Source organism: Chinchilla lanigera, unplaced genomic scaffold, assembly GCF_000276665.1.
Source record: "Chinchilla lanigera isolate Chin_1 unplaced genomic scaffold, ChiLan1.0 scaffold00035, whole genome shotgun sequence".
Taxonomy (NCBI): Eukaryota; Metazoa; Chordata; class Mammalia; order Rodentia; family Chinchillidae; genus Chinchilla; species Chinchilla lanigera.
Window position 1 is genome coordinate 8,724,894 of NW_004955436.1, and position 26,268 is coordinate 8,751,161.

At 37.6% G+C, this 26,268-nt stretch overlaps 1 protein-coding gene across 1 annotated transcript in view; it reads right to left on the reverse strand.

Moving 5' to 3' along the window:
• Window positions 1–18,941: 18,941 nt before the first annotated feature.
• Window positions 18,942–26,268, reverse strand: part of Themis (thymocyte selection associated) — a 165,206-nt gene continuing 157,879 nt past the window's right edge. The window contains exon 5 of the mRNA XM_005389175.2: window positions 18,942–19,881. Coding sequence (XP_005389232.1) covers window positions 19,819–19,881 — 63 coding nt within the window. The 3' untranslated portion in view covers window positions 18,942–19,818. The remainder of the gene's footprint in view (window positions 19,882–26,268) is intronic.

Sequence of the window (26,268 nt, forward strand, 5' to 3'; positions counted from 1 at the left end):
GAGTTCGGTTCCCGGTACCGGAAAAAACCAAAAAAAAAAAAAAAATATATTGAGGATATTACTGAAATATGTTGATAATTTACAATCATTGCCTTCCTTATCTTTTGGTGAATGCTACGAGTCCTTTGTTTTTCTTTTCCTGACAGTTTTATTTATTCATTCACCTTACTTGGAGTTTTCATTTCCTTTGTATTTTTAGCCTGGTCAATTTCATTATTTCTGTTAAGAATAGTCTTAAGTATTTTCTCAAGTACCAGTGTAGCACACATATATCTTTGGAGCTGGCCTTTTTTTATGGAAATATCTTATTTCTCCATCTATTTTGAAGGATAGCTTTGCTGATTGAGTTATTATGGGTTGGACGTTATCTGCTCTTAGGGATTAAAATACTTAAGACAAAGCTCTTCTGGCCTTCAAGGTTTGTGTTGAGAAAACTGCTGAGACAATACATTTTAAAGGAAAGCTCTTGTTGCATTTCTAGTTAACTGAGCTAATGCTAAGGATTGATTGTGCAGTTACAATATTATTCATTGACTTTAATTTTTTTACTGAGTATTTTGTAATTTGGGTAGGAAAAACTCATTTTTTAGCAGACTGCCACTAGAACACTAAAATGTTTTTTGAGAATATGTAAGTTCTTTGATGGAGATGCATTATAAAGTAAGTTCTCCTGAATCTCAGAAGAGTTTTATTTAAGATTACTAGATTCTAGCACACATTTAACCTCAGTGCTTTTGCTTTGACTATGCATTTTCAATAGTGTCATTTAGTCCTGTCTCCAGATAGTGGTATTATATAATATGCTATTATACTGGGTATTATTACAGGCAAAAATAAGTAAAAATTAAACATTTAATGAAAGAACCTTAAATTTAAAATAAGAATCTCATTTCACATTTTCAGGGAATAAATGTTAATCTCACAGAATATATTTTCTTCTGAGTAAATTTATGTGCTTGTGTCTTGGTTACTTTTCTCTTGTTGCTGAGACAAAATACCCAAAGTCCAAAATTAAGGAAGGAAAGGTTTATTTAGCTTACAGTTTGTAGAGGTTTCAGTCCATACTTGGCTGGCTCCGAGGCAGAAGATAGCAAAGCAACAAGAGCAAAGGGGGGAACGGCAGCCGAACAGCAAACAGCCAGAGCAAACTGGAGGAATGGCAGCAAGCAGCTTCTTTCCCTGCCTTACTTTGTAAACAGGCTACCCCCACCTAAGGGGGGTGTAACTCTCACATAATCTTTGCCCTCCTCTTCCACAGGCTCAGGATGTATACAAAGTAAGCACCCTGGCTTCCTGCAAAGTCACTTAGCCAAACCTCTAGACTCCCCAAGTTGACACAATCTATCAACCATAACAAATTGATTTGAGGGCTAGATCATCCAAAACATCTTTCTCAAAAATGACAAACAGTGAAAAAATTCAATCAGTTTGTTGGGCTGTCTTTGAGAACTAAAATCCTTGTTCTTACAACTTCGAGAAACCTTCTTGCCCAGAGGATCCGTCGCCGTGAATTGTTATTACTGAGGCAAAGATGTCTTCATAGGCGACTTTGCTAACCTGAGTGTTGTCTGACTCAAATTTCCCCCACAAAACTCTTAAGTCTACAAGTAAGAGCCTTTGATATGCTTTACATCACATGGCATGGATAGGTGAAGACTTAAAAGTTGAATGATAGATAGAAATCATGGTGATGCCCTCCACAGGTAGAAGCATGCTTCCTTTTGCAATCTTGTCCAGTGCTTTTGCTACAGCAGTTAGTGGGGATCATTATGGCCCTTCTACACTGTTGCTCTCTACATGCGATCAGTGGCTTCTGGGAGATGCCCTTCAGTTGACCTGGAGGTAATATGCACCCCTTCTGCTCTTTTCCTGGGGATCATTTCTCTTCAACAGGAAAGAGACTAATCACAGAAACTGACCAGTGGAAGTAATAACTATAACTGCTTCACCAGAGCTTTTCCTACCCAGTTCCATAGATTGTGTACATAAGAAAAATTCTATCCTGCAAATCCTAGTGTTTTGTTCCATCCCTCCTCAGTCATAGGCTGTACAGCAAAGGAAGAAACAAGAACGCTGAAAGGCTCAAAATGACCCAGTTAGTTTATTTCATGACAAATGTGCTCAGTTTATAGTTGAATTATTCATGGTATTATGCAAAAATATCAGAATTAATAAAAGTGGGGAAAAGGCAGGTTATACATTTAAAAATCATATTAATAATACTATATTCTAGCTTTGAATGGTTACTTCTTAGAATATAAAGAAAAAGAGATTGAAAAGTAATAAGGAATATTTTTTAAACCTTGGTTGTGATATATTTTAGTTTTTCATCTGATCTAATTTTGCTCAAAAGTTAGCATTCGTTTAAATATTGTATTTTTAAAACTTTGTGAAAAAAAGAGAGAAGTAAACTTTTGAGATTTGCACCTGCTTAGCTTTATAAACTAGACAACTAGCAACATCTAGTGGTCACTTCTATGATTGAAGCCTCTCTTTTCCATTGCTAGAATTCACTTACAGCCCAAAAGTCGAAGTGGTATTTTAAAGCAAAAACAGAAAAGAAAATAAAACAACACACAAAAGTAAAAGCAAGCATTAGTTTATTAATATATATGAAATAATTGTGTCAATTTGAGAAGTTTGGTGTTTAACTAAGCAACTCCCTTTGCAAATATCCTCATCCTGTGCAAGAGGGGTGCAGGGAGATGGTGTGGGTGCTGCGCCCCGCATGGCAGTGCAAGGGTTGGCTGCTTGCAGTATAAGGGAGAAAAGGCTTGCTCTCCTTTTTTTTCTTGTTCCGTTTGCTGTCTTCTGCCACCTTGAACTGTTGCCCTGTGCCATGTGCCACCCTACCTTGGAACCAGCTGATTACGGACTGAAACTTCCACAAACTGAGAGCTAAGTAAACCTTTCCTTCCTTAACTTTGGGTGTTGGGTATTTTGTCCCAGAAGCTAGAGAAAAATATCCAACACAGAATTTGGTACCAGAGAAGTAGGGTTGTTGCTGTGACTATACCTGACCATGTGGTTCAAGAGCCTTTGGGAATGGCTTGTGGGAAGAGTTTGGCAAGGTTGAGAATTGTCACCTGAAAGAGTAATGCCCGATCACCTCAGGCCGTTAACATATGGGAGATTCTGTCAGAGCTCACAAGACCAGAAGGCTGACAGAAAGCCTACGGGTAAAGATCAGGCTTGGGAGGTTTCTGAATTAGTTGTTGGAGTTCAGACAATGTGGCTATGGCTTGGCCGAAAGTTTGCATGCATTTTGCTTGTGTTCAGAGACTTTGCCTGAGACTGAGGTTAAGGGTGGCAGACTAGTTCAACTGGTAGAAGAAATTTCAAGGCAACAGAATGTTGAGGCAGTGGAATGGTTATTGTTGGGGGCTTTTAGCCAGATCTATCTTGAGAATCAAGAGCAAGAGCCCAGCAGGATGATATAAAATGTGAGTTTGACCAGAAAGGAAGTCCCAGTAAAGCTGTGGACTGGAAACAGAGCAGAGGAGATCTTGATTGCTGAGAAGGAAAGGAGAATATAAGAGATGGCCTGAGGGCATCACAAGCAACAGCAAGTCTCCAGCCTCAAAACTGCAAAAATGAGTCTTTGCTTTGAGGAGAAAGCTGCAGAGCATCATATTCCAGAGTGGCAGTGGCTATACCATAGTCCAGAATGGTTAGCGGCATAGAAACTTTGTTTCTCAGAATTGGATTCAGAGTGCCTAGCAATCCAGGCATTTGACCCCTACAGCCAAGAGAGAGGAAAGCCTGGCTACTGCTCCAGCTGGAAGCAGACCTTGGCATCATCCATGTGGCACTGGTTTTAGACACATGCAGAATGCAAGAGTTGTTGAGTTAAAAAGGCTTCCACCCCAATCTCAGAAGGCCTGAGAGACCAGGCAGTATACCCCTACGAGGGCAATGTGTGAAGCTATCAGTGTGAAGCCAAAGGTGCAGTGGACATGCCAGACATTTGGAGAGGCCAGAACGTGGATTCTCTAATGAAAGCTGTCAGAAGGGAGCAAAGCCACCCCAAACAAGAAGCCATGGGATCTACAACCACCAGAAATGTTGTAGGGTCGGGACCACCCAAGCCTTTGGAGCTTACAACTTGCCACAGATTGCCTTAGATGCTGGATGGAACTACAGGACTTAAGTTTACCCTGCTGTACTTAGGACTTTCTTTGGTCCCAATCCTTTGTATACCCGTTTGTAACTTTCTGAAGGAAAATGTTTATCTTGTGCCATTGAATGTTGGAAGTCTTTAACTCTTCATTTGTACAGGGGCTTGCAGCTAAGAATTTGCTTTAAATCTCAGTGGAGACTTGTGACTTGGACTTTTTAGCAATGCCGAAACTTTTAGGACTTTGGCAACTCTTAGAGGTCGACTAAGTGCCTTTTGCATAAAGGGATGTGCACGAGTCTTGAGACAGCAGGGGTGGAATGTTATGGTCCTAATGTAATATAATATTGATAGACTTAATACTGGTTCTTAAGAATTGTTAAACCTGTGTTATAGTGTTTAAATTGTGAAATGATAAGAAAAAAAAGCATGTCTTTGTATCTGTAAATGGGTTTAAAGAAATGTATTTGGTTGCCAAGTTGACAAGGTGTGGATTATTATGGTGGATACACTGTGTCAACTTGAGAAGTTTAGAAGTTTGAGTGACTCAGCACTGGGCCATTGTCCTCACTCTGTAAATATCCTGAGCCTGTGCAAGAGGACGGCATGGAGATGGTGTGGGCAGGTCGCAGGCATACAATATAAGAGAGTAAAAGAGTCCCCTCTCCATTCTTATTGCTTTTGCTGTCTTCTGCCACCATGAACTGTTGCCCTCTGCCATGTGCCACTCTGCCTTGGAGCCAGCTGATTATGAACTGAAACCTCCACAAACTGTGAGTTAAATAAACCTTTCCTTCCTTAATTTTTGGCACTGGGTATTTTGTCTCAGCAACAAGAGAGAAGTAACCAAGACAGGTGATAACACATAAACAATTATTGCATCTGTGTTCAGTTTCTGATCAATATAACTTAATATATGGAGTAAAACTCATATAAGAAACATTTAGCTGCTTAAAGAAAATAGAATCTGAAACAGGGACACAGGGCTTGCTGAGCATGGTGCATTCTCAAAGGCCACGTGGGGGTGCCCATCTGCAACACAAATTAATAAGGCTCTACCCTTCAAATCTACTCTCCATAAGCACAACAGTGGCAAACACACAGTAACTGTTATTACACTTGTTTAGTTGCTCCTCTTACTTATAATATTCCTGCTAAGGTATATTGAATATGTCATGATTATGTTCTTATGTTGAATGCTTTATGTATATTTCCACAACTGATCCTCAACACAACTCTATAGAATAAAGAAGAACGTGTACTGTTGTTCTCCATTCACAATAAGAAATCTAAGGTTGATAAGGAATTAAATAATTTGAAATTTCTCATATGGCTGGTAATGGGAAGGCCACAACTTGAATAACCTTTTTGATGTCAGAGGACTTACTCTTAATTGTTGAAAAGATAAACCTGGTCACTAATGATAACATTATCATCACTACCACAGCCATCGATATTGCTATTTATCAACTGCAGTCACTGCCCTGGTTAGTTTGTGATGTACTGAAACAAAAATGATATGGATGTACATAAATAAAACACTATACCTAAAAATCAGCTGCCTTCCTTCAATAAGAAGTATTGTGATTTCATTATCCTCAGAATAGAGGACTTTACCAACTTTAATCTTAAAAGTCAAATTGATATTTTAAAGCTTGCTTTACAGATAACTTTCCATTATTTTAACTGATAGATTGGCATAGATTTTGAATGATTATTGTTTTTCTTCATTATTTGAAACTGACCTCTAAGCACTTCTAGTTTTCAAACCTTGAATACACATAATCTTGTGGGGAGAGTCCATTTGCATGCTAATAAATAGCCATGGTTAATAATTACCTGATGGCCAATGAATGGTAATCTAGAGTTTTTATACTTTTCATGTCCAATCTACAAATAAATAAGCAAAAGCTGAATATCAACTAAAAATTACTGAGAGATGATTTCCACTAACATGATGCAAGTGTTCTGAAAGACCATTTATTTCACGTATGATGACAAATCTTACTGGTATTGAAAATGCACGCAGGAGTGCACACTAAACATAGGGAGGTGCAATGGAAGAAAGCGCTTGGTAGTCATGATGGCCAGTGTGAGCTCCAGGCACCGTGGGTCACTTCCTGGGCATCCATTACCACCTTTCATCCTCACCACCGTTCTGGAGGCAGGTGGCTTCTTCCTGCATTTTAGAGATAAAGAAAACAGAGGAGCCCCACGCCCATCACACAAAGGTGGATCTTAGTTAAATCTAATGTGATGCTCCACTTCATGCTTTTGGATTTTATCAACTAAACACAAACACTAAATTTGTAATCTGTACAAAAAGTTTTAACTATGATACCTGGAGGTTTTTAGTATTGTCATCGTTTTACAAGCCGTGAGAAAATGGATCTGGGGTTACATATTGTTGTGAAAGGTGATCAAATCTGAGTTTTAGTCACCCAGAAAGAAAACCTTTCATGTCACACACTCATTCTACTATTATCCTGGCATTCGTGGAGCTGGAGAGCAAGACAGGTGGAGTGCTGCCTTCTTAAATCTTACCACAAGCATGTTTCAAAGTCAGTCCCACTGTGCTGAGCACAGAAGGAGCAAATGCGAAATACTTGGAACTGCACAGCAAAGTATCAAAACTTCCATATTACAGGTGAAGCTTAAAGCATGAGATAGAAATCTAAAGTAGAGGTTGCAAATTAAGTTTCATTTATAAAGCTTAGATATCCATTCATTCAAAAATCACTTATTGCACCTCTGTGTAGCGTCACTGTAGAGAACAAGTCAATTGAAGCAAACAGCCTGAACAGCCGGACGTCAATGAATATCTCCGGTATATGCAGAGAGAGGCTTACATTTCTGTGAGTGTGTGCTGCAGAGGTAGAGGGGACAAGGAACGGAGGTGTCTGCCTGAGGGAGACTCTTAGAATTCACAGAGGAGATGTCTGAACTCTACCCCTCCTTAGCCCAGTGAGGCAGGAAGAGAGGAATCTACCTAAAGTTAAGAAAGGGATGAGGAGCAGTGGATGGATATGAGAAGTATTTAGAAGGTAGTATGGCACATTGTGATCTACCTGACCTGCTCACTTTCCTGACACCATGTTCTGGCTCCCATTTTGTCTTTCCTGTTTTGCATTTCATTATAAGACACAAGGAAATCCTGGTCCCAATTCCAATATTCTGCTTAGAAGTCACCTCTGTTCAATGTCCATGTTCATCACTTACAGGTCCTGACTGTCACAAAATACTAAAGCATGTCAGCCAAGTTGTCAGTCTGTAAAGAGGATTACCTGTTTACTGCATGGAAAAACATGTTCTTCGTTTCCATCCAAGGTGTCCCAATGAGTAGTCTTCACACCCAGGCTTCTGCCAATAGTCTCTTCAAGGCTATCTAGGCCTTTTCTAACATGGTCTCAGAGTTCTCTCAGCCTTTACTGTTATCAAAGTGACTTTCACATATCTACTTCCTTGTTACAGTAGTACCTCACTCTTAGTGTCAAATCTGAATTGGTTTCTCACAGCTACCATAATAAAGTACCACTTGCTTGGGGGTTTCAACAAAAGAAATTTCTGTTTTTCACAGTTCTGGAGTGAAGAAATCTGAGAAAAGGATGGATTTCTCTTGAGGCCTCTCTCCTTGCCTTGTGAATTGCTTGCTTCCTCTGTCTTTACGTGGTCCTTCTCCTGTACATATTCATGTCTGTGGCCAAATCCCCTCTTATTATAGGGACACCATTCATGGCTGAAGGCAGAGCTGTTGTTGAGTGCTTGCCTAGTTTGCACAAGACCTGAGATTTCATCCCTAGTACTGCAGTAAATACAAAAGTAAATAAAATAAAGACACCAGCCATAGCTCATCAGAGCCCAACCATATAACCTTATTTTACATTAATGATCTTATTCCAAACAAAGTCAGAATCTACAGTACTCGATGGGAGAATCTCAACATATGAATTTGGGGAAAATAGAATCCAGCCGAAAATATATGATTACACGTGGATGTTTGTGTGTGTAATAATCTAAGTTCTACATCTCTAGCCTAGATCCCTCTCATATCCATTCCTGCTCTAACTGCCATAGCTCTACCTCCCCAAAGCATAGGTAGAATTAGACTCCTAACTAACCAGATTCAAACCACTGCCATCTCTGGAGGATCATCTCAATTATTGCTTCTGCTCTTCATCACTCACATCTACTTTCAAACAAAAGCCACAATGGTCTGGTGAAAATTAAAAAAAAAAAAAATGAATTATGGGCTCTTGCTCAAGATGCTGCAGGGATCCCCATCTTATTGGAGACCTAAAATTCTTTGCATTCCCACAAGGGCTGTCTGTAGTCTGGTCGGACTTCATGTTTGTAAGCTTCTGTCCTGACTGCTCTCCCCAATGTTCTTGAATTTAGCAACCTCACGGTCACCACTGAACCTGCCATGCCTGTGTGAGTGTCGAGGCTTTCCCACTGCTAGTGTCACCATGTTGGTGGTGGAGGAATCCTGTGCTTTGTCCTCCCAGGACCTCGAGACTTCACTCACGTTCGCCTTATCGCTGAGGCTTCTCTGTGATGTCTGAATTAACAATGACACTTTACGGGCCCCTTCCCGGTATTAATCTTTCTCCTCATGAAGTATCACTATCTAACCTACTATATATTTTACCTGTGTATTTGATCATATTTCTCCCATAAAGGCAGAGTGTTGGTTTTGTTCATTACTATGCCACTGGTTATTAGTACCGTGCAAGAGAATTAAAATTCTTGATACATATTAGTTAAAGACAAGACTAAATTAATGAATTAATTGAACTCCCAATTCAATTTATACTGAAAACATAATGAAATAAAAATATATAACATTACTTTTTGAGAAACAGTAGTTTTTACAATTGTGAAAATAAGTGATTTAATTGTGTTTAGTACCCTAAGTTGTTTCATGTATGATACATTATTATCTGACCTTTCATAATTAAAATTGTTCTACATAATTTGTCAGTTAACAATTTTGCATTATCAAAATTAGGTAATGAAATAATTATAAATTTCTGAGAAACTTATAGACAGCCCCTGAATTTGATTGCATCATTTATGGTTGTTATCAGGAATCTAATTTGATGGAATCTTCAGACTGTCTTTGATGACCTATTGTTAATAGACAAAACCTTTTTAAGCAATGTGCAGATAATTTTTAACAATGATTGTGTTTTTAAAACTCTTATGTTTAAGATGGAAAACAGAATATGAAATTGATTCATAAGATTTTTTGTAATATTATTTCTTTAATCTACACACTAAAGGATTAAAAACACAAGTGTTACTATCTTTTAGGGAGAATTTAGGGAGAGTAGAACACTGTTCCCTTTTCTCTCACATTCATTGTGCAAGAGGTTACAATAAAGTTACAGTATATTACAGAAATACACAAGAAAGGTTACTCTTTTTTTGGCTAGAATATATCTATGAGGTTTTCCTCTCCTGTTATAAATTTCATCCTTGATTTAACCCACTGTGGACAAGGAATTATAGTTCACTCTCTTAGATGAAGCACTGCTATCTCTTCACCCATGGTAGAGGTGTGGGATGATACATTATGAAGTATTACACACTGAAAAGACACAAAGAAATTCCTCACAACTAGATCTCTTCACTCAGGTCCTGGAAAAGGAGAGGGATCTTTACACTAAGTTATAAATTTTGAAGTTTTTCTTCACTTTGTGAGCTCTCAAGTTGTATAATTTAAAAAATCCTGCAAGATAATTTTATAAGTGTTTGGACTAGTGTCTCTGCAGTTGTTAATTTATTGCTGATACCTGGAGAATTAATCTCAGAAATAAATCTCATAGATGATATACCTTAGAAAAACCCAAATGCCAAATTTTGGTATAACTTATTTTCTCCATTTTCTTCACATTTATAAATTATTACAAATATGTGAATATTCAAGAAAAGTAAAAGTAGTTTTTATTCTATCTAGCAACCCCTCTCTTCAATATCTTAAAAGAGACATCTGCATGACCATATTAATTGTAGTATTATTCACAATAGCCAAGATGTGGAATCAACCTTAGTGTCTGTTGACAGATGAATTGACAAACAAAACAGACAGACACACAGAGAGAGACACACACACACAGAAGCATTATTTAGTCTTAAAACTAAAGAACTCTTGCCATTTGGGACAACAGGTGAACAGGAAGATACTGTAAGTGAAATATGTTAGGTACAAAAGACAAACACCGTGTGTTCTTATTTTAGTGTAAAATCTAAAGAAGTTGAACTCACAAAGCAGAGAGCAGAAAGCTAGTTACTGAGCAGTGGGCTGAATAGGATGATTTGATCGGAGGATGTAACATTTCAATTATAAGATGAAGAAGCCTGGAGAGCTAATGCAGACCACGATAACTATATTTAAAACTGTATATTGGATATTGAAATTTGCATAAGAGTACATCTTAGTTGTTCTCTTCACACACACAGAAAAGGTAACCACATAAGACAGTGGCTACACTCCTTACATTGTTTGTGTTGATCTTATACACCTTAAATATGTATGAATTTATTTGTCACTTATCACTCAATAATTCTAGAAATAATTAACAAAGAAAAAAATCTATGATTTGAGGAATTCCCCAGATATTTCCCTAAATTCTGATTTCTTTGCTTTAAATCCCCAGTACTAATATCTTTAGGAAATCTGAAAAAGCTGTTTTAACATTTTTATTTATTCACCACTGTAGCAGTCCCTAATTTACTGATCAATTTAAAATCTAACTTGAGTCTAATTTCCATGGGTTAGCTATCAGACTTGAGTTTTGAATATATCTGTCCATCAAGTTATAAACTGAGGCCAATCATCTCACCTCTACAAAACTTCTGTGTGAGAATAAGGTGCAGTTTTGAGTAACATTAGTCTATATATATGTGGGTTCCACATGAGTTGATTCAACCCACCTCAGACCAAAAATTGTTTTTAAAGAATTACATCTGTACTAACACAGTCTTTTATTGTTATTATCCCCTAAAATATAGTATAATTGTTATTTAAACAGCACTCAAACTGTGTTCAAATAGCAAATTCATAAGTATTACAAGCAGTCCACAGGTGTCTTAAAGTATAGGAGAGGATCTGCATAGGTTATTTGCAAATATTACAGCGTTTTCTATAAGGGATTTTAGCAGAAATTGGTTGTAATATTTCCTGGGGTATGTGGCACCAGTTCCCTGTGGATACCAATGGATAACTGGGCATCCTTCTACACATACACCCCACCACACACACACACACACACACACACACACACACACACACACAGACACACACCAAAACTAGTTAGGTTGTTGAACCACAATTACAATAATGAAAATCACTGAAAGTAACATAAAATTAAATATAAAACCTGGTTCCCACTTTCATAAAAGACAACTGTTTGTTACAAGGGATGATATGTTCTATTTGTGTTTTAAATTTTTAGAATCTAAATGAGAAACATATGGATAGCTTCTATGTGTTAACACCTTTTAAATTATGTCAATAATTTATACAAAGTTAGTTATTTCCATGTAATGAGAAGGAAATAATATAACAGGTTCCTTCCATAGTATATGATCACTCTAATCAAAAATATGAGCACATATAAACATATTTGCTACTAGTTCACCACTAATATCTAGCTTAGAAATGTAGCATTGCATATATCTGTATACACACGGCAAATATTCAGCCCTAGTTTGCAGTTTCCTCAAAATGTGGAAAGGTAAAAATTCAATGTCAGGGTTGCATCTCAAAAAATATGAATATAATATGCATTAAGTAGTTTAAGTACTTGAATAACACAGAATAAAGAATTTAGCCTTTACTTTTGAATACTGCAGAAGATAAGAATTTGACACATGATGTAAAAGGGATTTATTTTCAACAAAATGATTTGGGGCATTTTACAGAACATGCTGAAGAAAATGTACTATCTTTTATTACCTGTGTGGGATAAATGAAAGAAAATATTGATGAGATCATCCCAATGGAAAAATACATTCCAACAAGACAGAGAGCAAAAGTGGATGACTAAGAATATTAGATAGGATAAAATAGCATGCCTATGGGGAATTCTAATACATTTTAAAGGCAGTTTGCTGAATTTGCCCCCTCATTGGCCAGATGAAATAGCAATGTCTTCCTTATGTTATTTTTCTCTTGCATTTATTATAAAATATTTCATGTGTACAAGACACAGACACAATTAGACTCACATTGTCCATCTTCCCTGAATCTTTGCCCAAGGGCTTGGTAGTATTTTGAAAACTGTGTTTAATTTTCCCTTGCTTTATCATATATTTGCATTGAATTGCATAATTCTAAAGGGTAAATCTTAATAAGTTAAAATTTATACATATCTCCCTATAACTTCAATGTAAATAAATAGATAGACTATTTCTGACATCCCAGGAATCTGTAGGAACCCCTCCCAGTCACTACCAAGCCAACAGCAAACAACCTTCTCCTTTCTATTGGTACAGAGCCATGTCGCATGTTCTTAAAACACTTATAAATACATTCATAGATCATATGCTATTTTATATCTGTCATTTGACCATATGGTTTTGAAATATATTCATGTTGTTGCATTCATCTGTGCTTCATCTTTCTACTTTGGTGAATTATTTTCCATTGTGTGATTCTACTACAATTTATTTGTCTATTCTAATGGTCATAGGGACCAGCTGTTTCCAGTTTGGAGCTAGTCTTTAAAAAGTGTCCATGAACATATTTATATATAGCAATATGCAAAAGTATTCCATTTTGTTAGATTTACACCAAGTGAAAGTTTCAGGTCATACGGCAGGTGCATGCTTAACTTTTGAAGATACTGCCATTTTTTCCTCAAAAGATGAAATAATTTAAACTCCCATAGCATTTAGAGCTCTAGTTACTCTATACTTTCTTCAAAACTTATTCATTTAAAAAGTTAGTTATCTATCAAATTTTTAATGATATACCTTATTGTGATTTTAGTTTGCATTTTCCGAAGGACCACCTTTAATTTTAAGCACCTTTTCATGTTAATTATCATTGTTTAGCTAATCTCATTTGTGAAATGTCTGCCTGAGTTCTTTATCCTTTCATAACATTAGCTTTATGTATTTTACTTGATGATTTATAAAAGATTTTCCTTGTTTATGCTAAATAGAATTCTTTCATTAAACATTTGTATTGTGAATATCTTCTCACTTTCCACAAGTTCTCTTTTAACGTGACCTTTCTTCTTGAAAAGTGATTCAAAAATCATTTTTCTAGAGTTATTTTCTATAACACATCCCTTACTAAGCATATTCTGTGCTAAGAGTTCAAATGACTATAAACTCAATTTTTGTTCATCTATTAGTCCGCAAAAATATCAGTGATATAAGCATACCCATGTTTATAGCAGCACAACTCAGTAGCTAAATTTTGGAAACAGCTCATTTACCCATCTCCAGATGAATGGATAAAAAGATGTGGTATTTACTCACAATAGAGTACTACTCTGCCATAAACAAGGATAAACATGAATCATTTGTAGAAAAATAGATGCATATTGAGACCATAATGTTGAGAGAAGTATATCAGAGATGCAAGTTTATATATCACAGTTTCTGTTATCTGAGCAATCCAAAATATAAATACATTAAGGAGCAAACTAAAATGTAATAGGAAACAGCGAGATCGATTTTCAGCAAAAGTAAAGGGGACCAAGAGATTGAAGGAGAGGGAGAGAGGAGAGGGGCAGAGGATGGAAGTAGCATTAGGACGAGCTGTGAGAGAGACAGCACCCCACAATTACAGCCATCAGCACGTATTGTAAGCCTTCACTGACAAAAACCCTCTGTTTTCTTGTTTTAATTTTTGAAAATTATTCAACTGGATTCACTCTTTTTGCTTGAAAAGTTTTCTTCCATCTCCCATCTTCCAGCTTTTGAGCTTAGAAAAGCCTGTTGTCTGTCCAGTTGATACCCCAGTCTTACCTTTGCATGTAGTTTCAGAAATTTCTCTATAGCATGGCTTGTTGGAAAATTACATTTCTCAGTCCTTCTTGAAATATGTTGTATTTCCTAAGCCTGATGGCCTGTTGTATGAATTCTCAAAGGTCCTCAGGTATCATCTCTTTGGATACTGTCTCTCCTCTGCCTTCCATTGCTCTTTCCAACTCCTCCCCTGTAACACTAATTAAATAAATTTTAGCCTTCTTATGTTTTTTTCAATGTCTGCTTAGGTCTCTTTCACTTTTTTTTTTTTACTTTTCAATTAACTATATCTTATTAATTATGTACACTGCCAGATGGTTACTGAAGATCTATATCATTGACCCTTTTTTGCTATATCTAACCTGGGTTTTAGAGTTTCAAAATTATTATACTTGTTATTTCCAGTGTTTTCTGGTTTTTAAAACTATTTTACAGTAAAAAAGACACAGTAAAATTCCCTGAGACTACACTGATTTAAAACTGACCAAGACACTAACCATAAACCATATTCTATTGTAGGCATAGTGGCACATAAGTCAGGGTGCTACTTTCCAAGACTTAAAGAATCCAGGGATGATGGCCTTTCTCATATTTCCACATAACTTAGCACTTTTTCCCTGCCAAATTATAACAAGTAATATAACAAAACTTGCTGCATTGTAGCAGTTGATAATGGATTTACCCAATTACAATTGCTGTGTTTTTTACTAGACCAGATTTGCAAAGCCTGTAACATCCCACATGATCTCTACGCAGGCAAATGCATTCCTTCTAATACCTATGAGGAAGGATCCAAAACGGTTCTTATGTTAGTTTCTCCCCAGGGCAAGATGAGTTTCCTGCTTTTTTGCGACCATAGAGTTCAAAAGACCAAATCGCCTAGAAGTGTCACTTTGGCTTACTACATGGAAAACATTATCTTGACATAACGTAAAGAAAGATGGAATCCCTGGGCAGATACATCCAGTCCAAGCACCATTAGATAAACTTGACAAAGATTTGACATGTCCCCCTTCCGATAACCTTTTCAGAGTTTTGATGATCTGGGGATGTCAGTCAGTATATCTCCACTAACATAAAAGACAAGTTACAGCACAGTTTGAGATCATGCTGGGTTACTATATAATAAATATACCTTTATCTGGGTAATTTATAAACAACAAAAATGTACTGCAAAGCACAGTTCTGGAACCTGGGAATCACAAAATGTGAGCATGAGCACAAACTCTTCAGCAAGTGATTTCCATGGCAAATGGCACAGCTGATAAATCAAACAGCTAGACGGAGATAGATGAAGGATAAAGATACCTATAAAGAGGATGTAACTCTGAAAAAGTGAACAGAAAGTGTAAAATTTTTGTATAGTACATCCATGTGTATCAGTGAACATTCACAGCAGAGGAACACTCCGCAGTCAATTAAATAGCATGATTCAGCCCACAGATAACAACCAGCCTCTGCACTCAGTCACCCAGAACTGGGTTCATGAGTGGTGTGACTATGGTGCAGGATATCCAGATGAGTCCGGGGCCAATGGTGTGAATTCTTTCTCACAAACACAGGCAACTGTACTAGTCAGGGTTAAATCGCCTACCATAAAACCCACTGCTGACCACTCTCTTCCTGCTGTGACACCTTCTTTTGAAGAGATCGCCGAGTCATTTGTTAACAGCTTACTACACTGGATTCCTTCCATCAAGGAGAAGTTCATGGTTTGTCCTAACTGGAACCGACACATATCCCGGGTCTGGTTTACCTTTCCTACCACTGAGCCTCTGCTAGCTTCAGCATGGGAGGGCTCACAGAATTTCCGTTCTCCAACTATGAGATTCTGTGCAATATTACCTCGCACACAATGACACAACCCAGTGGCAGGGCAGCAGAGCAGAGGGACTCATCCTTGGAGCCATTGGTCCTTTCAGAGAAAGCACCATCTGGAAGCTGCTGGCCTCCTGGAGTTGAAATGTTGCAGAATCAGAACCAAACTGAACGGAAAATGCTCTGCACCATGGAGTTTGGAGGGCAATGCTCTTTATTAACGGGGGCTGATGGGAAGTCAATTTTAAATCATTATTCCCGAGTCAGAGCTAAGAAGATTTTTATGTACGGTTTTGCAAGTGGAATTACAAAAGCTGATAGCGAGTTACTCTATAATTGCTTACATATGTTTAGTCATCTATTGCTACACAGATTCACTCGGGGGTGGGTTTTAGTTACAGGAGGTCATTTATCATATAGTGGGGATGACAGGAGTGTTGGGCCAATTGAGTGGGTGTAATCAATCAATTGTGTCCTTGACGGGGCCATTCTGTCCCAGGCAGGAATTCTATCTCGGGCAGGAAGACCTTGAAGCTGGCTTAGCAAACAGGATGTTTTTCTGGCCTTGGTGCAGCTGCATATGGTCAGACGGAGCTGAGCCTAATCATCCCGGGTTTAACAGGCAAGCCTGATTGAGTCTGGGGTCCTATCTGTGAAGCTGCCAGCTTTAAAACATTTCTTTTTTTGCTCTCACAGAAACAGATGTTTGAAGGCTCAGCGGAAGAACCAGTGAAGAATGCAGAGGTTCTGTTGGGGTTGGGCAGGGAAGATGAGATTGGGCTCCTCACAGAACCGTGTATTTGCCTCATGCTCCTGTCCGGTGTTGTTTCTTTTATTTCCATCCAGATTTCTCTTAAGAACAGTCTTCCAATAAACTATGAACAAAGGTCTCCATGCTAGCCTTTGCTACCAGGGGACCTGCATTAGGACAACAAGGATTAGATAAATATTGGTTATGGCACGTGGTTGGAAGTGAGAAAGGAGAATACTTCAATGGAACAAAGATGCAGATTCACCAAAATAAGACCTTAGCATTTCACTTATAAGGTAGGGAAATATACATATTTTTTCATAAAATTATAACTATTTATAATTTATAATTATAACTATTTTTCATAAAATTATAATTATTTAGGTAATTAATTTAAAAATTAATGATAACAGACAAATTTAATGAAGGTTTAATCCTTGCAGAGCAAGGATCTACACACTTTCTACACATCTGTTCATAAATTTCTCATAACATAATTACCTTATGGACGCTACTTTAATCCGTTTTACATATTAAAGAATTTGAAGCAAAAAGAGGTGGGCAATCTCACTTAAGGCAACCTGATAATAAGAGGAACCAGAGTCCAGACCTAAGCAGTCTGGCCTGAACTCTCATACTTGTAATTTTCACCATTTAATTCAGACACATATATTGAGACCTAAGTACACGTCAGATGTAGCTGTAATTGTCCAAGCCCTGTGCACACAACAAGAAGAAATCCGTGCTTTCCAGGTCTTGAAGGTTACACTCTCGTGTACAACTGACAGAAAATGAACTAGACGTAGAAGCTATATTATATGTCAGGTAGAATCAAGGAAGGAGGAAGCTGAATTCAGTTCCACACAGCAAGGAGAGCAGATGCGAAGGCCTTGCTGCAGGGCAGATCCATCCCTTCCTTGCCACGAACTACATATTCTCTCCATGCACAAGTAACTTTGGATACACATCTGCAAGTGACATTAGTTGTCAATTTTGATCTTAGAGGAGGTTTTAGAGTAAAGTCTAGTTCTGAGAGCTAAGCCAGCCCATCACACAGAATCGCATTTTTCTCTACTTCTTACTTCTTTTTCGCCCTCCTTTCCAAAGCTGCTTGACTGGGTGATGAAGAGCGCAGCTCTATGAATTAACAGTGGCATTGTGAGTTGATTTCTTGACACCTATCCATGCAGGCCATGCTCCACTGGCTGTTTCGGTTGAACTCAAAACTGAAGGTCCACAGGAGATGGGGAGGGTATGGAAAACGCCCTGTCCTCTCAGCTTCTTTGACAGAAGCCACTTCATCCTTAGTAGTGAAAACCCTATTTAAATTCTAGTTTAAAAGTACTTGAACTTAATGGTCTTAAGGAGTTCATTATTTCACAGTTATACATAGCAGAGAACACATATAAGTGAAAATTAGGAAATTCATTTTGAACTTTCTGAGATCTTCCATAGGTGAACATGGACACTATTGCACTTTCATTATCAAGAAAATTGGAAGTACAGTAAATCTAAGGAGTTATACTATGCTAGAAACATTGTTTTCAACAAAGGCCCTTGATGTTTTACAATCAAAAAAATGCATTGTAGTGACCTTGTAATTGAAGAATTATACTCATGTAAAGTACAATGCTCTCTTATGCTTAACTAAAAATACTAAGTATTCATTTTTATTTAAAAACTACAAATTATATGAGTATAAAACACCTATGATGCAGTTTTCTAAAGTTGTTGGGTTGAGTTAGGATTCTCTGTGATGTTTGAAAATCAAACGTGGGTACATAAACTTGGAAAATTTCTTGTCCTTATAGATATAAACAAAGCAAAATTGATAAAAGGGAAACGACCTCATAAAATTTCAGAAATTGTAGATATTAAATATTACTGCAATCAAATCACTAACAATCTTTAAGGTGTTATAAATTAGCATTTGCGGGCACTTAAAAGAAATGGAGAAGAAAAATAAAGGTAAGTAAGTTAAATCAGAACACAAACATTATATGTGAGATCTGTAACTATTTCTTTCTACTTCAAAAGTTACTCATGATTGTCTTCAGAAAGAAATTCTTTGGCACTAAATCATCAAATAAGTTTTCCATGTAATGTAAAATAATTACGAGATCTAAGTCAGTTTTGTGAAGACTATGACACATGAAGAAAGTCTAATTCTTGATATGAAATTTCTATATAACTTAAACCAGATAAATTCTGATTCTTCATTTTATTAGAAGCAAGAAATATTGTTGCTGTATACTTAGTAGATAATAAGATAAATTATCAAAATATGATTTCCCTTAAAGTAATTTTTATAGATTGCACAACTATAAGTGTTATTCTAATATACACTAATTAAGAATCACTTCGGGTTCTAATCAACCTAATTTACTACATTTTATTACAATTCAATTTCCTTTTACTCTGATCAAATATCATGATTAAATGTTTTTCTTACAATTCTAATAAATATTCCTGTGAAAGATTAATACATAAAATAATAAGATATATAATCAGAAATTTGGTAATATTTCAGTCACGAAATCTCATTTTTGGAGGGTAGAAGAAATAGTTATGGAGAATTTCCATGATTCAAAAAGTTTTGGCTATTGAGAATTGAACACATTTATTTACCGTGTATTTATGAAGCCAACAAAAAATATGAAGGCATATTCATTTCTACATTTCTCAGGGAAGAAGATAAGAAGTCTGGGTATTTTAAGTCACTCTCAGATACAATTATTTTTCCTTAAATTAGTTTTAACAGAATGACAATAATGCTTGGTAAATGTGAAAATGAATCCTAAAACAAAAACATAAAATATTTGGTGAGGTTTCATCTTATCTTAGTCTGGTTTTACTTAGAAACTAAAGTATAAAATTATTTTCATCTGCTTAAGTTTTGACAAAAAGAACCACAAAACTGTGCACATTAAATAAATATATCCTAACAGTAAGAAATACATATGGATTTTGGCACTAAGGAATAGACAATGTGAGTTCCATATCACAGTTTCTCTTTGAGTTTTATGTGTTAAAACCTTTAAAATTGTTTTCTCCTTGGCACTGGTCAGTCCAGCTTCTCCTGGAGTCCACTGGGGGATAGTTCTTCCCCCAGAAAACTCGACTCTCACTTTGACCTCAACGTTTAAGTTCACTGCCCAAGTGGATTCCAGCACATCTTGGTATGTCTGATGTTTTTCATTTTTGAAGATTTCTGTAAACAAAGGAAAAAATCAGATGGACAGATTAGAATATGTATTAGAAACTACTAGGAAGGAAGCTGCCTGCTTTTAAATATTATTTACAAGACACTCACATGCATATATCCTTTAGGGAAATATGCAGAGGCAAAGTAAGAACACTCCGCCCAAATACAAATAAAGGAAGAGATGTAAATTCCTCAGATACAGGGTAGATATGTCTATGAAATAGGAGATAATACCTTAAATTTGTAAAGTGTTTTTTTTAGCTGACAAAAATGCTTCTCTTTGCATTTTAGTTCATCCTATAACAACTGTATTTTATGATAATATATGCTAGGAAAATAAGGCCATGGTAAAACTGTGACCCACCCAACATTTAAACAGCTAGTAAAGGATTGTAAAGGATCTGATCTAATAATACTGATTCTAGACCCATCATTCTTTGACTAGACCTGCAGGAAAGGACATACACCTAAGGAACTTCTAAGGACTACAGGAAAGGAAGTAGTTTAAACTGAAGGTAAAGCAACAGATCTCATGAATAATCTGGTCTTTCCTATTAAGCAGTTTTTTTCTTTTCACAATATCTATTGTATCTTTCAGTTTTATTTAATCATTCAGGTTCTTAAACTAGGGAGACAATATGATGTTTACACATGTGGGTCTGATTTATTTCGCTTGTACATATGGTCTCAAGTTGCATCCATTTACCTATCAAAGCCTTAAGCTTATCTTTATAGCTAATATTGCAATGTATAAAAATATTGCATTTTTCTTATCCACTCCTCAGTTGATAGGCATTGGGGTTGTTTCCAGAATTTTGCTATGACAAATTGTGCTTCTATGAACATGGGTGCAGAGATATCGCTGTGGTATGATGTTTTTAATTCTTCTGGTAAAATACCCAGAAGGGGAATGTCTGGGTTGAATCAGACATCTAATCCTAATTTTTTGAAGAATCTCCTGAGATTAGGGAAAGAAGAAAAGAAAGAAAGAAAAAATGGAAATAATCTGAGCAACTATTTTGAAGATAACAATAAGTAATACAACCACTGTAGATTTCCTATCATCTTGTTTTGAAATTCTGTATTTATAGTTTTTGTGTTGTGTTGTTTTGTTTTGTTTTTGTCTTTGTTTTTGTTATTTTGTTTTTGTTCCTTTCTCTTTAAAATAAGAAAAAGAATGATCTGGTCTACCTAAAGCTCCTAATTAGCATATTCATATGCCAGATATTAGCACAGCATGCTAACACACTCTCAACTAAAATATGTAGGAATTCTGTCCGTCTTGAGGTAATACACTTCACTTCTTTCAGTATGGCTTTACAAAGCATGAGAATGAGTGGTATAGAAAGCATACTAAGAACGCCTACAATTGTCAAGAGGTGTAGAAAGCCAAACACCTCTAGAGCTCTCTCATACTTCTACTGTAGTAGAGATCTGTTGAGTGCTAGTTTTCTGGATCAGGACAGAAGCCTTCTGGTCTTTGTTCCCAAACAGTCATTAGCCAGGGACAGATTCCTTTCCTTCTATTTTAGTCACTGTCCTATCACTAAACATAATGCCTGGCACCCACAATTGATAGGAGAGCTTTATTTTGCCTCATGGATTCAGTATATGGTTGGCTGGCTCCAAGGCAGAACCGGGGTAACAGAGAGGCCTGTTGGAGGAAAAACCAGTCAACTCACGGCAACCAAGGAAGCAGAGAGACAAGGGAGGAGATGGGATAAGAATCCACCTTTCCAGGTCTGACACCAGGGCCACCGCCAGCCTGACTCCTCCTCCCAACAGCACCCTTGCTGTGAACTTGTGAATGGAGGACTCCACTGATGACTACAGTGTCCACACCACCCAGTCACCCTCCAAATGCACAAGGCTTCTGGAGGACACATTGGACCTAAACTACAACACATTCCCTCTCCTTTCCATTCTTTCTTCTTGCTCCTGTTTCCTTCTTTCTTTTCTTCTTCATCTCTCCCAACTTCCATCCAGCCCTTATTCCTATTCTTTTCCTTCCTTTCTTTCCTTCCCACTTTAAATTCTTTTGCTTACATTACTAGCTGTCTAATCTAAGATTAGTTACCTGAACATCTGGACCTCCTTTCTTTACCTTTAAAAATAGGAATAGGGGAAGGAATGACAATGCCTATTGTGTAGGGTTGTTCCAATGGTGCCCTGAGTCAGTATATAGATTATGTAATACATAGACAGAGAGCCTACATCTTTCTGACCAACTGTTAGCAATGTTTATGGTGTGTGTGAAACACAGAGACAAAACATGCACCTTAATGATTCCTGAGGCCTCACAGTCTAATCGGAAAAGAAGACCAGTGATGTCAAAGTAGAAAGAAATACAGCAGTACCTCAGTTCAGCTTAATTTCCTTCAGGATTCTGGGGAAGGTGGCTGTGTTTATGTCTGCGTGGGGAAGACAGTCATGGTCATGTTTGTAATGTGATGCAGAGTCGGAGAACGGAAGCCAAATTTTGCCAACACTTCTGTTCTCAAAAAGAATTGTTAGTGAACAGAAGCATTCGTGAACTGAGTTATCACAGTAGATTTCTCCATACACCTGCCCCGATGGCCTGACTTTCCTTTTTGTGCATGTGAACGTCTCCTGTTGGTGCTAGCCAGTGGTAGGGCCGGAAGAAGCCAGTGGCCTGTTGGGGAAAACGGTCAGGGCCTCAAGTGCTCTTGTATTTCACGACCTCTGATCACAATCCACTGTCCCCAACTGTTTTACATTTTCAGATGTCTCTTCCACCACCAACAAGGATACGGCTGCCTATGGTAGAAAGTGTATTGTAGATAAAAGCGCAAGTGTTTTTTCAGGCAGCATGTTCAGATTGAATTGCCACTGTTATCACTTACTATCTGAGTCTTTACCTGTGGAAAAAAGGTAACAATATTTCTTCTTCATGGTGCTATTTTTCATGGTGGAGGAAGATAAGGAAGAACAGAATAGATATATTTTAGTACAAAAAATAAGAACCTCAAGACCTAGATCTGATTCCTGAGTCCACAACGCACTGGCCATGTGTCCTGAAGAATCTCTGGATTCCATTTCCTTATCAGTGATGGAGTTTTGATAATAATAACTGAATCACTGAGTTGAGAAAATATCAAATGAAATAATGGAGCTGAAAGGGCTTTGTAAAACATGAAGTGCTTCAGAAATATTACCTGCTATTACCATCTTATGTTCACATAAAATGATTATAAGCCTATAGCAGGAAACTTCAATCTGTCATGGTGACAGTTATTAGTCTCACTCTCCCTTGTCAATAAGTTGATTTAAGATAGTACATAGGCAAGTAGAAGAATGGGAAGTGAGGGAATTAGAATAATTATATTATCTCAGAATGAAATAATGGAATTTAAACTGCATTAATTTTAAGAGGAACTCTACAAATCACACTGCCTGAAATAGCCCTGTGCTATAAATAATATTCATGTTTTCCAGCAGACAGATAGACTGGACAAAGGAAAAGATTTCACATTCAGTAGAAACACTGTGCGTTATTACAGTCCTTTTCAAGAAAACTCAAAATGTGCAGGAACTGGTGGCAGTTATTCAGGTTTTAAAATCCAAATTGATTTAATCCCTTTTCTTTTGGGAGTATTCATTACTCATTTCTTTTGGAAATGTCATAAGTTTAATATGGACATAACATTTCTTATGTTGAAATGAATATTCCTTAACCCAATGGTTTAAGTGATAAATTAGCTAACAGATTTGAAGTCATATAGACTCTATTAATGGTGATCAAGGCAAACATTTCACCTGCAAAAGACCTGGCATAGAAGGGAGTTTGGTTTTATTTTTCTCTCTAGAAAACATAAGGTAAAGAAGAGTCCTTCAGGAGTCAGAATACACGTCTTTGTAAAAATAATCTGTTGGTTATTTGCATAATGAAGTTATAAGCCTGAAATCTGTTGTTCTAGTCATATAATGAAGATATAAGCCTAAAATCAAGTGAATAAATCCTTGAATGAGAAGATCGAGGTGGAAAGAAATCTCCATTTCCTCATAATTTAGAGAAGTCACATGTAAGCATATCTAAAACCGGCTTATATTCTTTCAAAAAGCCAACGTTTCCCAAAGCGTTAATTTAAGTCACAGCTATTCACACCTCACTTTTCCTGTGGGGAGGTTTGAGAGCCAGACTCCGAAATTTGCTCAGTCTGATGTAGAACAGTCAGCCCGCCCGCGCCTTCCACCTCCCTGAGGCAGTGGTTAGACGGTGGTGTCAGTCCGTTCTCTGCATCTCATGGAACTGCTTCCAAGCATTTTCACTTGGACACTCATCCGTGGTTGCGCGCATGTTCCAACCATCCACTCGCCTTCCCTTAGCACTCTCCTAATTAAACTGTTGCCTGAGACTGAACACGCAGAGGATAGGCGTTCATAGCTGCTTTCATCTCCTTCTCATTTGCTGTCGTTAGATGGATATGCATCATTTTTCAGTGATGAGTCTTGTATTTGTACTCCCGGCAACTGTTTTCCTAAACAAAGAAGGTCTGATAGTTGCCACCCATTATCTGCCAAGTACTGAATGGGAGTTGGGGTTCATTTCTTTATTCAAGCATCATCAATTAAAGCCTTATTATGCTCTCCTCGAACTTGAAAATAGAATCAGCTGGTTAGAAGTCCTGTTCTCATGGTGTCCCTATATATAGGGAGCTGACCCATGATCTAAACAGAGAGGGAAAGTGCAGTGTATATAATATGTTCGGTAGTCCAAAGGAGGCAGGCAGTGTAAAAGTAGTTTTATAATTTCAGATGAGGTAACTAGGGAAGGGGCTCAGATGAGCTAGCAGCTGAAGGGAGAGCTAAAGCAGACAATGCTGAAAGCCACAAGCCTCTAGGGGAGACTGTCCACCTAGAGAGAGCAGGCTGTGTGAGCCGCCTGGGTGCAGCGCCCCTGAATTTTTGTGGAACAGCTGGGAGTGAAAAAGAAGTGGAGAGGGGCTGGGGATTTAGCTCAGCGGCAAAAGCGCCTGCCTGGCAAGCGCAAGGTCGTGAGTTCGGTTCCCGGTACCGGAGAAAAACCAAAACCAAAAAAAAAAAAAAAAAAAAAAAACAACAAAAAGAAGTGGAGAGAGCTCTGGAAGACGCTGAGAAGAGGGAATTCATGATGAATTCCCATTTGCGCTCAGGTTACAGCACTGATGCTCTGGCTGCTGGGTCTGCAGTGGACAGTACGGGTGGAGAGCAGCACGGAGGTCAGACCAAGTTGAGAGCAGTGGGAATGAAGAGACGGTTGTATTCTGGACACTGTTCGAAGATAAAGCTCAGAGGCTTTCCTAATAAAAAAACGGCGATGAGGGAGAGCAAGAGAACCGTGGTTCACCATCGCTTTTCCAAGTATGTTCTCTGGGTCGCCTACATCAGAATCACCTTAGAAAGGCGTTGACATGGATTCCTGGGATACCCGAGAACCTCCATGTCAAACTCTCTGGTACAGAAATTAGCAAACTTTTTCTCTAAAGAGCCAGATTGTTGAGGCAGGAGGTTCACAAGTTCTAGCCCAGCTGCGGCAAGAGAGCTACTTAAGGAGGCACTAATTCAAAAAGCAGAAGGTTGGAGATGTAGCTCAGTGCCAAGGCACTAGGTCCAACCCCCAGTAACACACACACACACACACACACACACACACACACAAGAGCTAGATAGTAAATAACTTGTCATAATTTCCCATTAGTGCAATTAGAGCACTAATGCAGTTATATACAATATGTGAATGCATGAATATGGTCATTTTCCAATGAAACTTTATATAGAGAGATTACAACTTCCCATATTACTTTACTTTTTATATTTTTAATCACTTAAATACAAAAATCAAAAAAGAAGAAAAGAAAGCACATTCTTAGTTACTGGGATTTTACAGAGTTGACCTACAGACCGATAACCGTGCTTAGAGAACAGAGCCTAAAAGTACCTGAGGCATGCAGTTTTTCTAATTTCAAATAACTATTGTGAAGAAAAGTGACATTCAGTCTTAGGTCTGTCTGGTTGTGAAGCTATAAGCCCAGCAGCTTGTGGACTGGGTTTCTGGTGAATGATGGTCTTGTCCAGCCGCAGACTGAGAAGGAGGTAGGGTGAAAAGCAAAGAGCTGTTTTGACTAGAGAGCTGTTTCTTTCCCTTTCAATGCATTATATAATAATGCATTACACTTTTGTTTTTATAATGAACATTCTGCTGATGAGATCGCCCATTGGTGCAGGCTGAGGAATGAGATTTTCCACAAAGAGCAAGCACTGCAGGAAATAAATTAATCTTGAGGGAAGAAGAGGGTGGGGTTGACAGGGCACACACAACTACCTGATAGGAAACCATATTTCTGAATTGCTCAAAGGATGAAAGGACTGCATGTCTCAGTCATTTAATCCTCC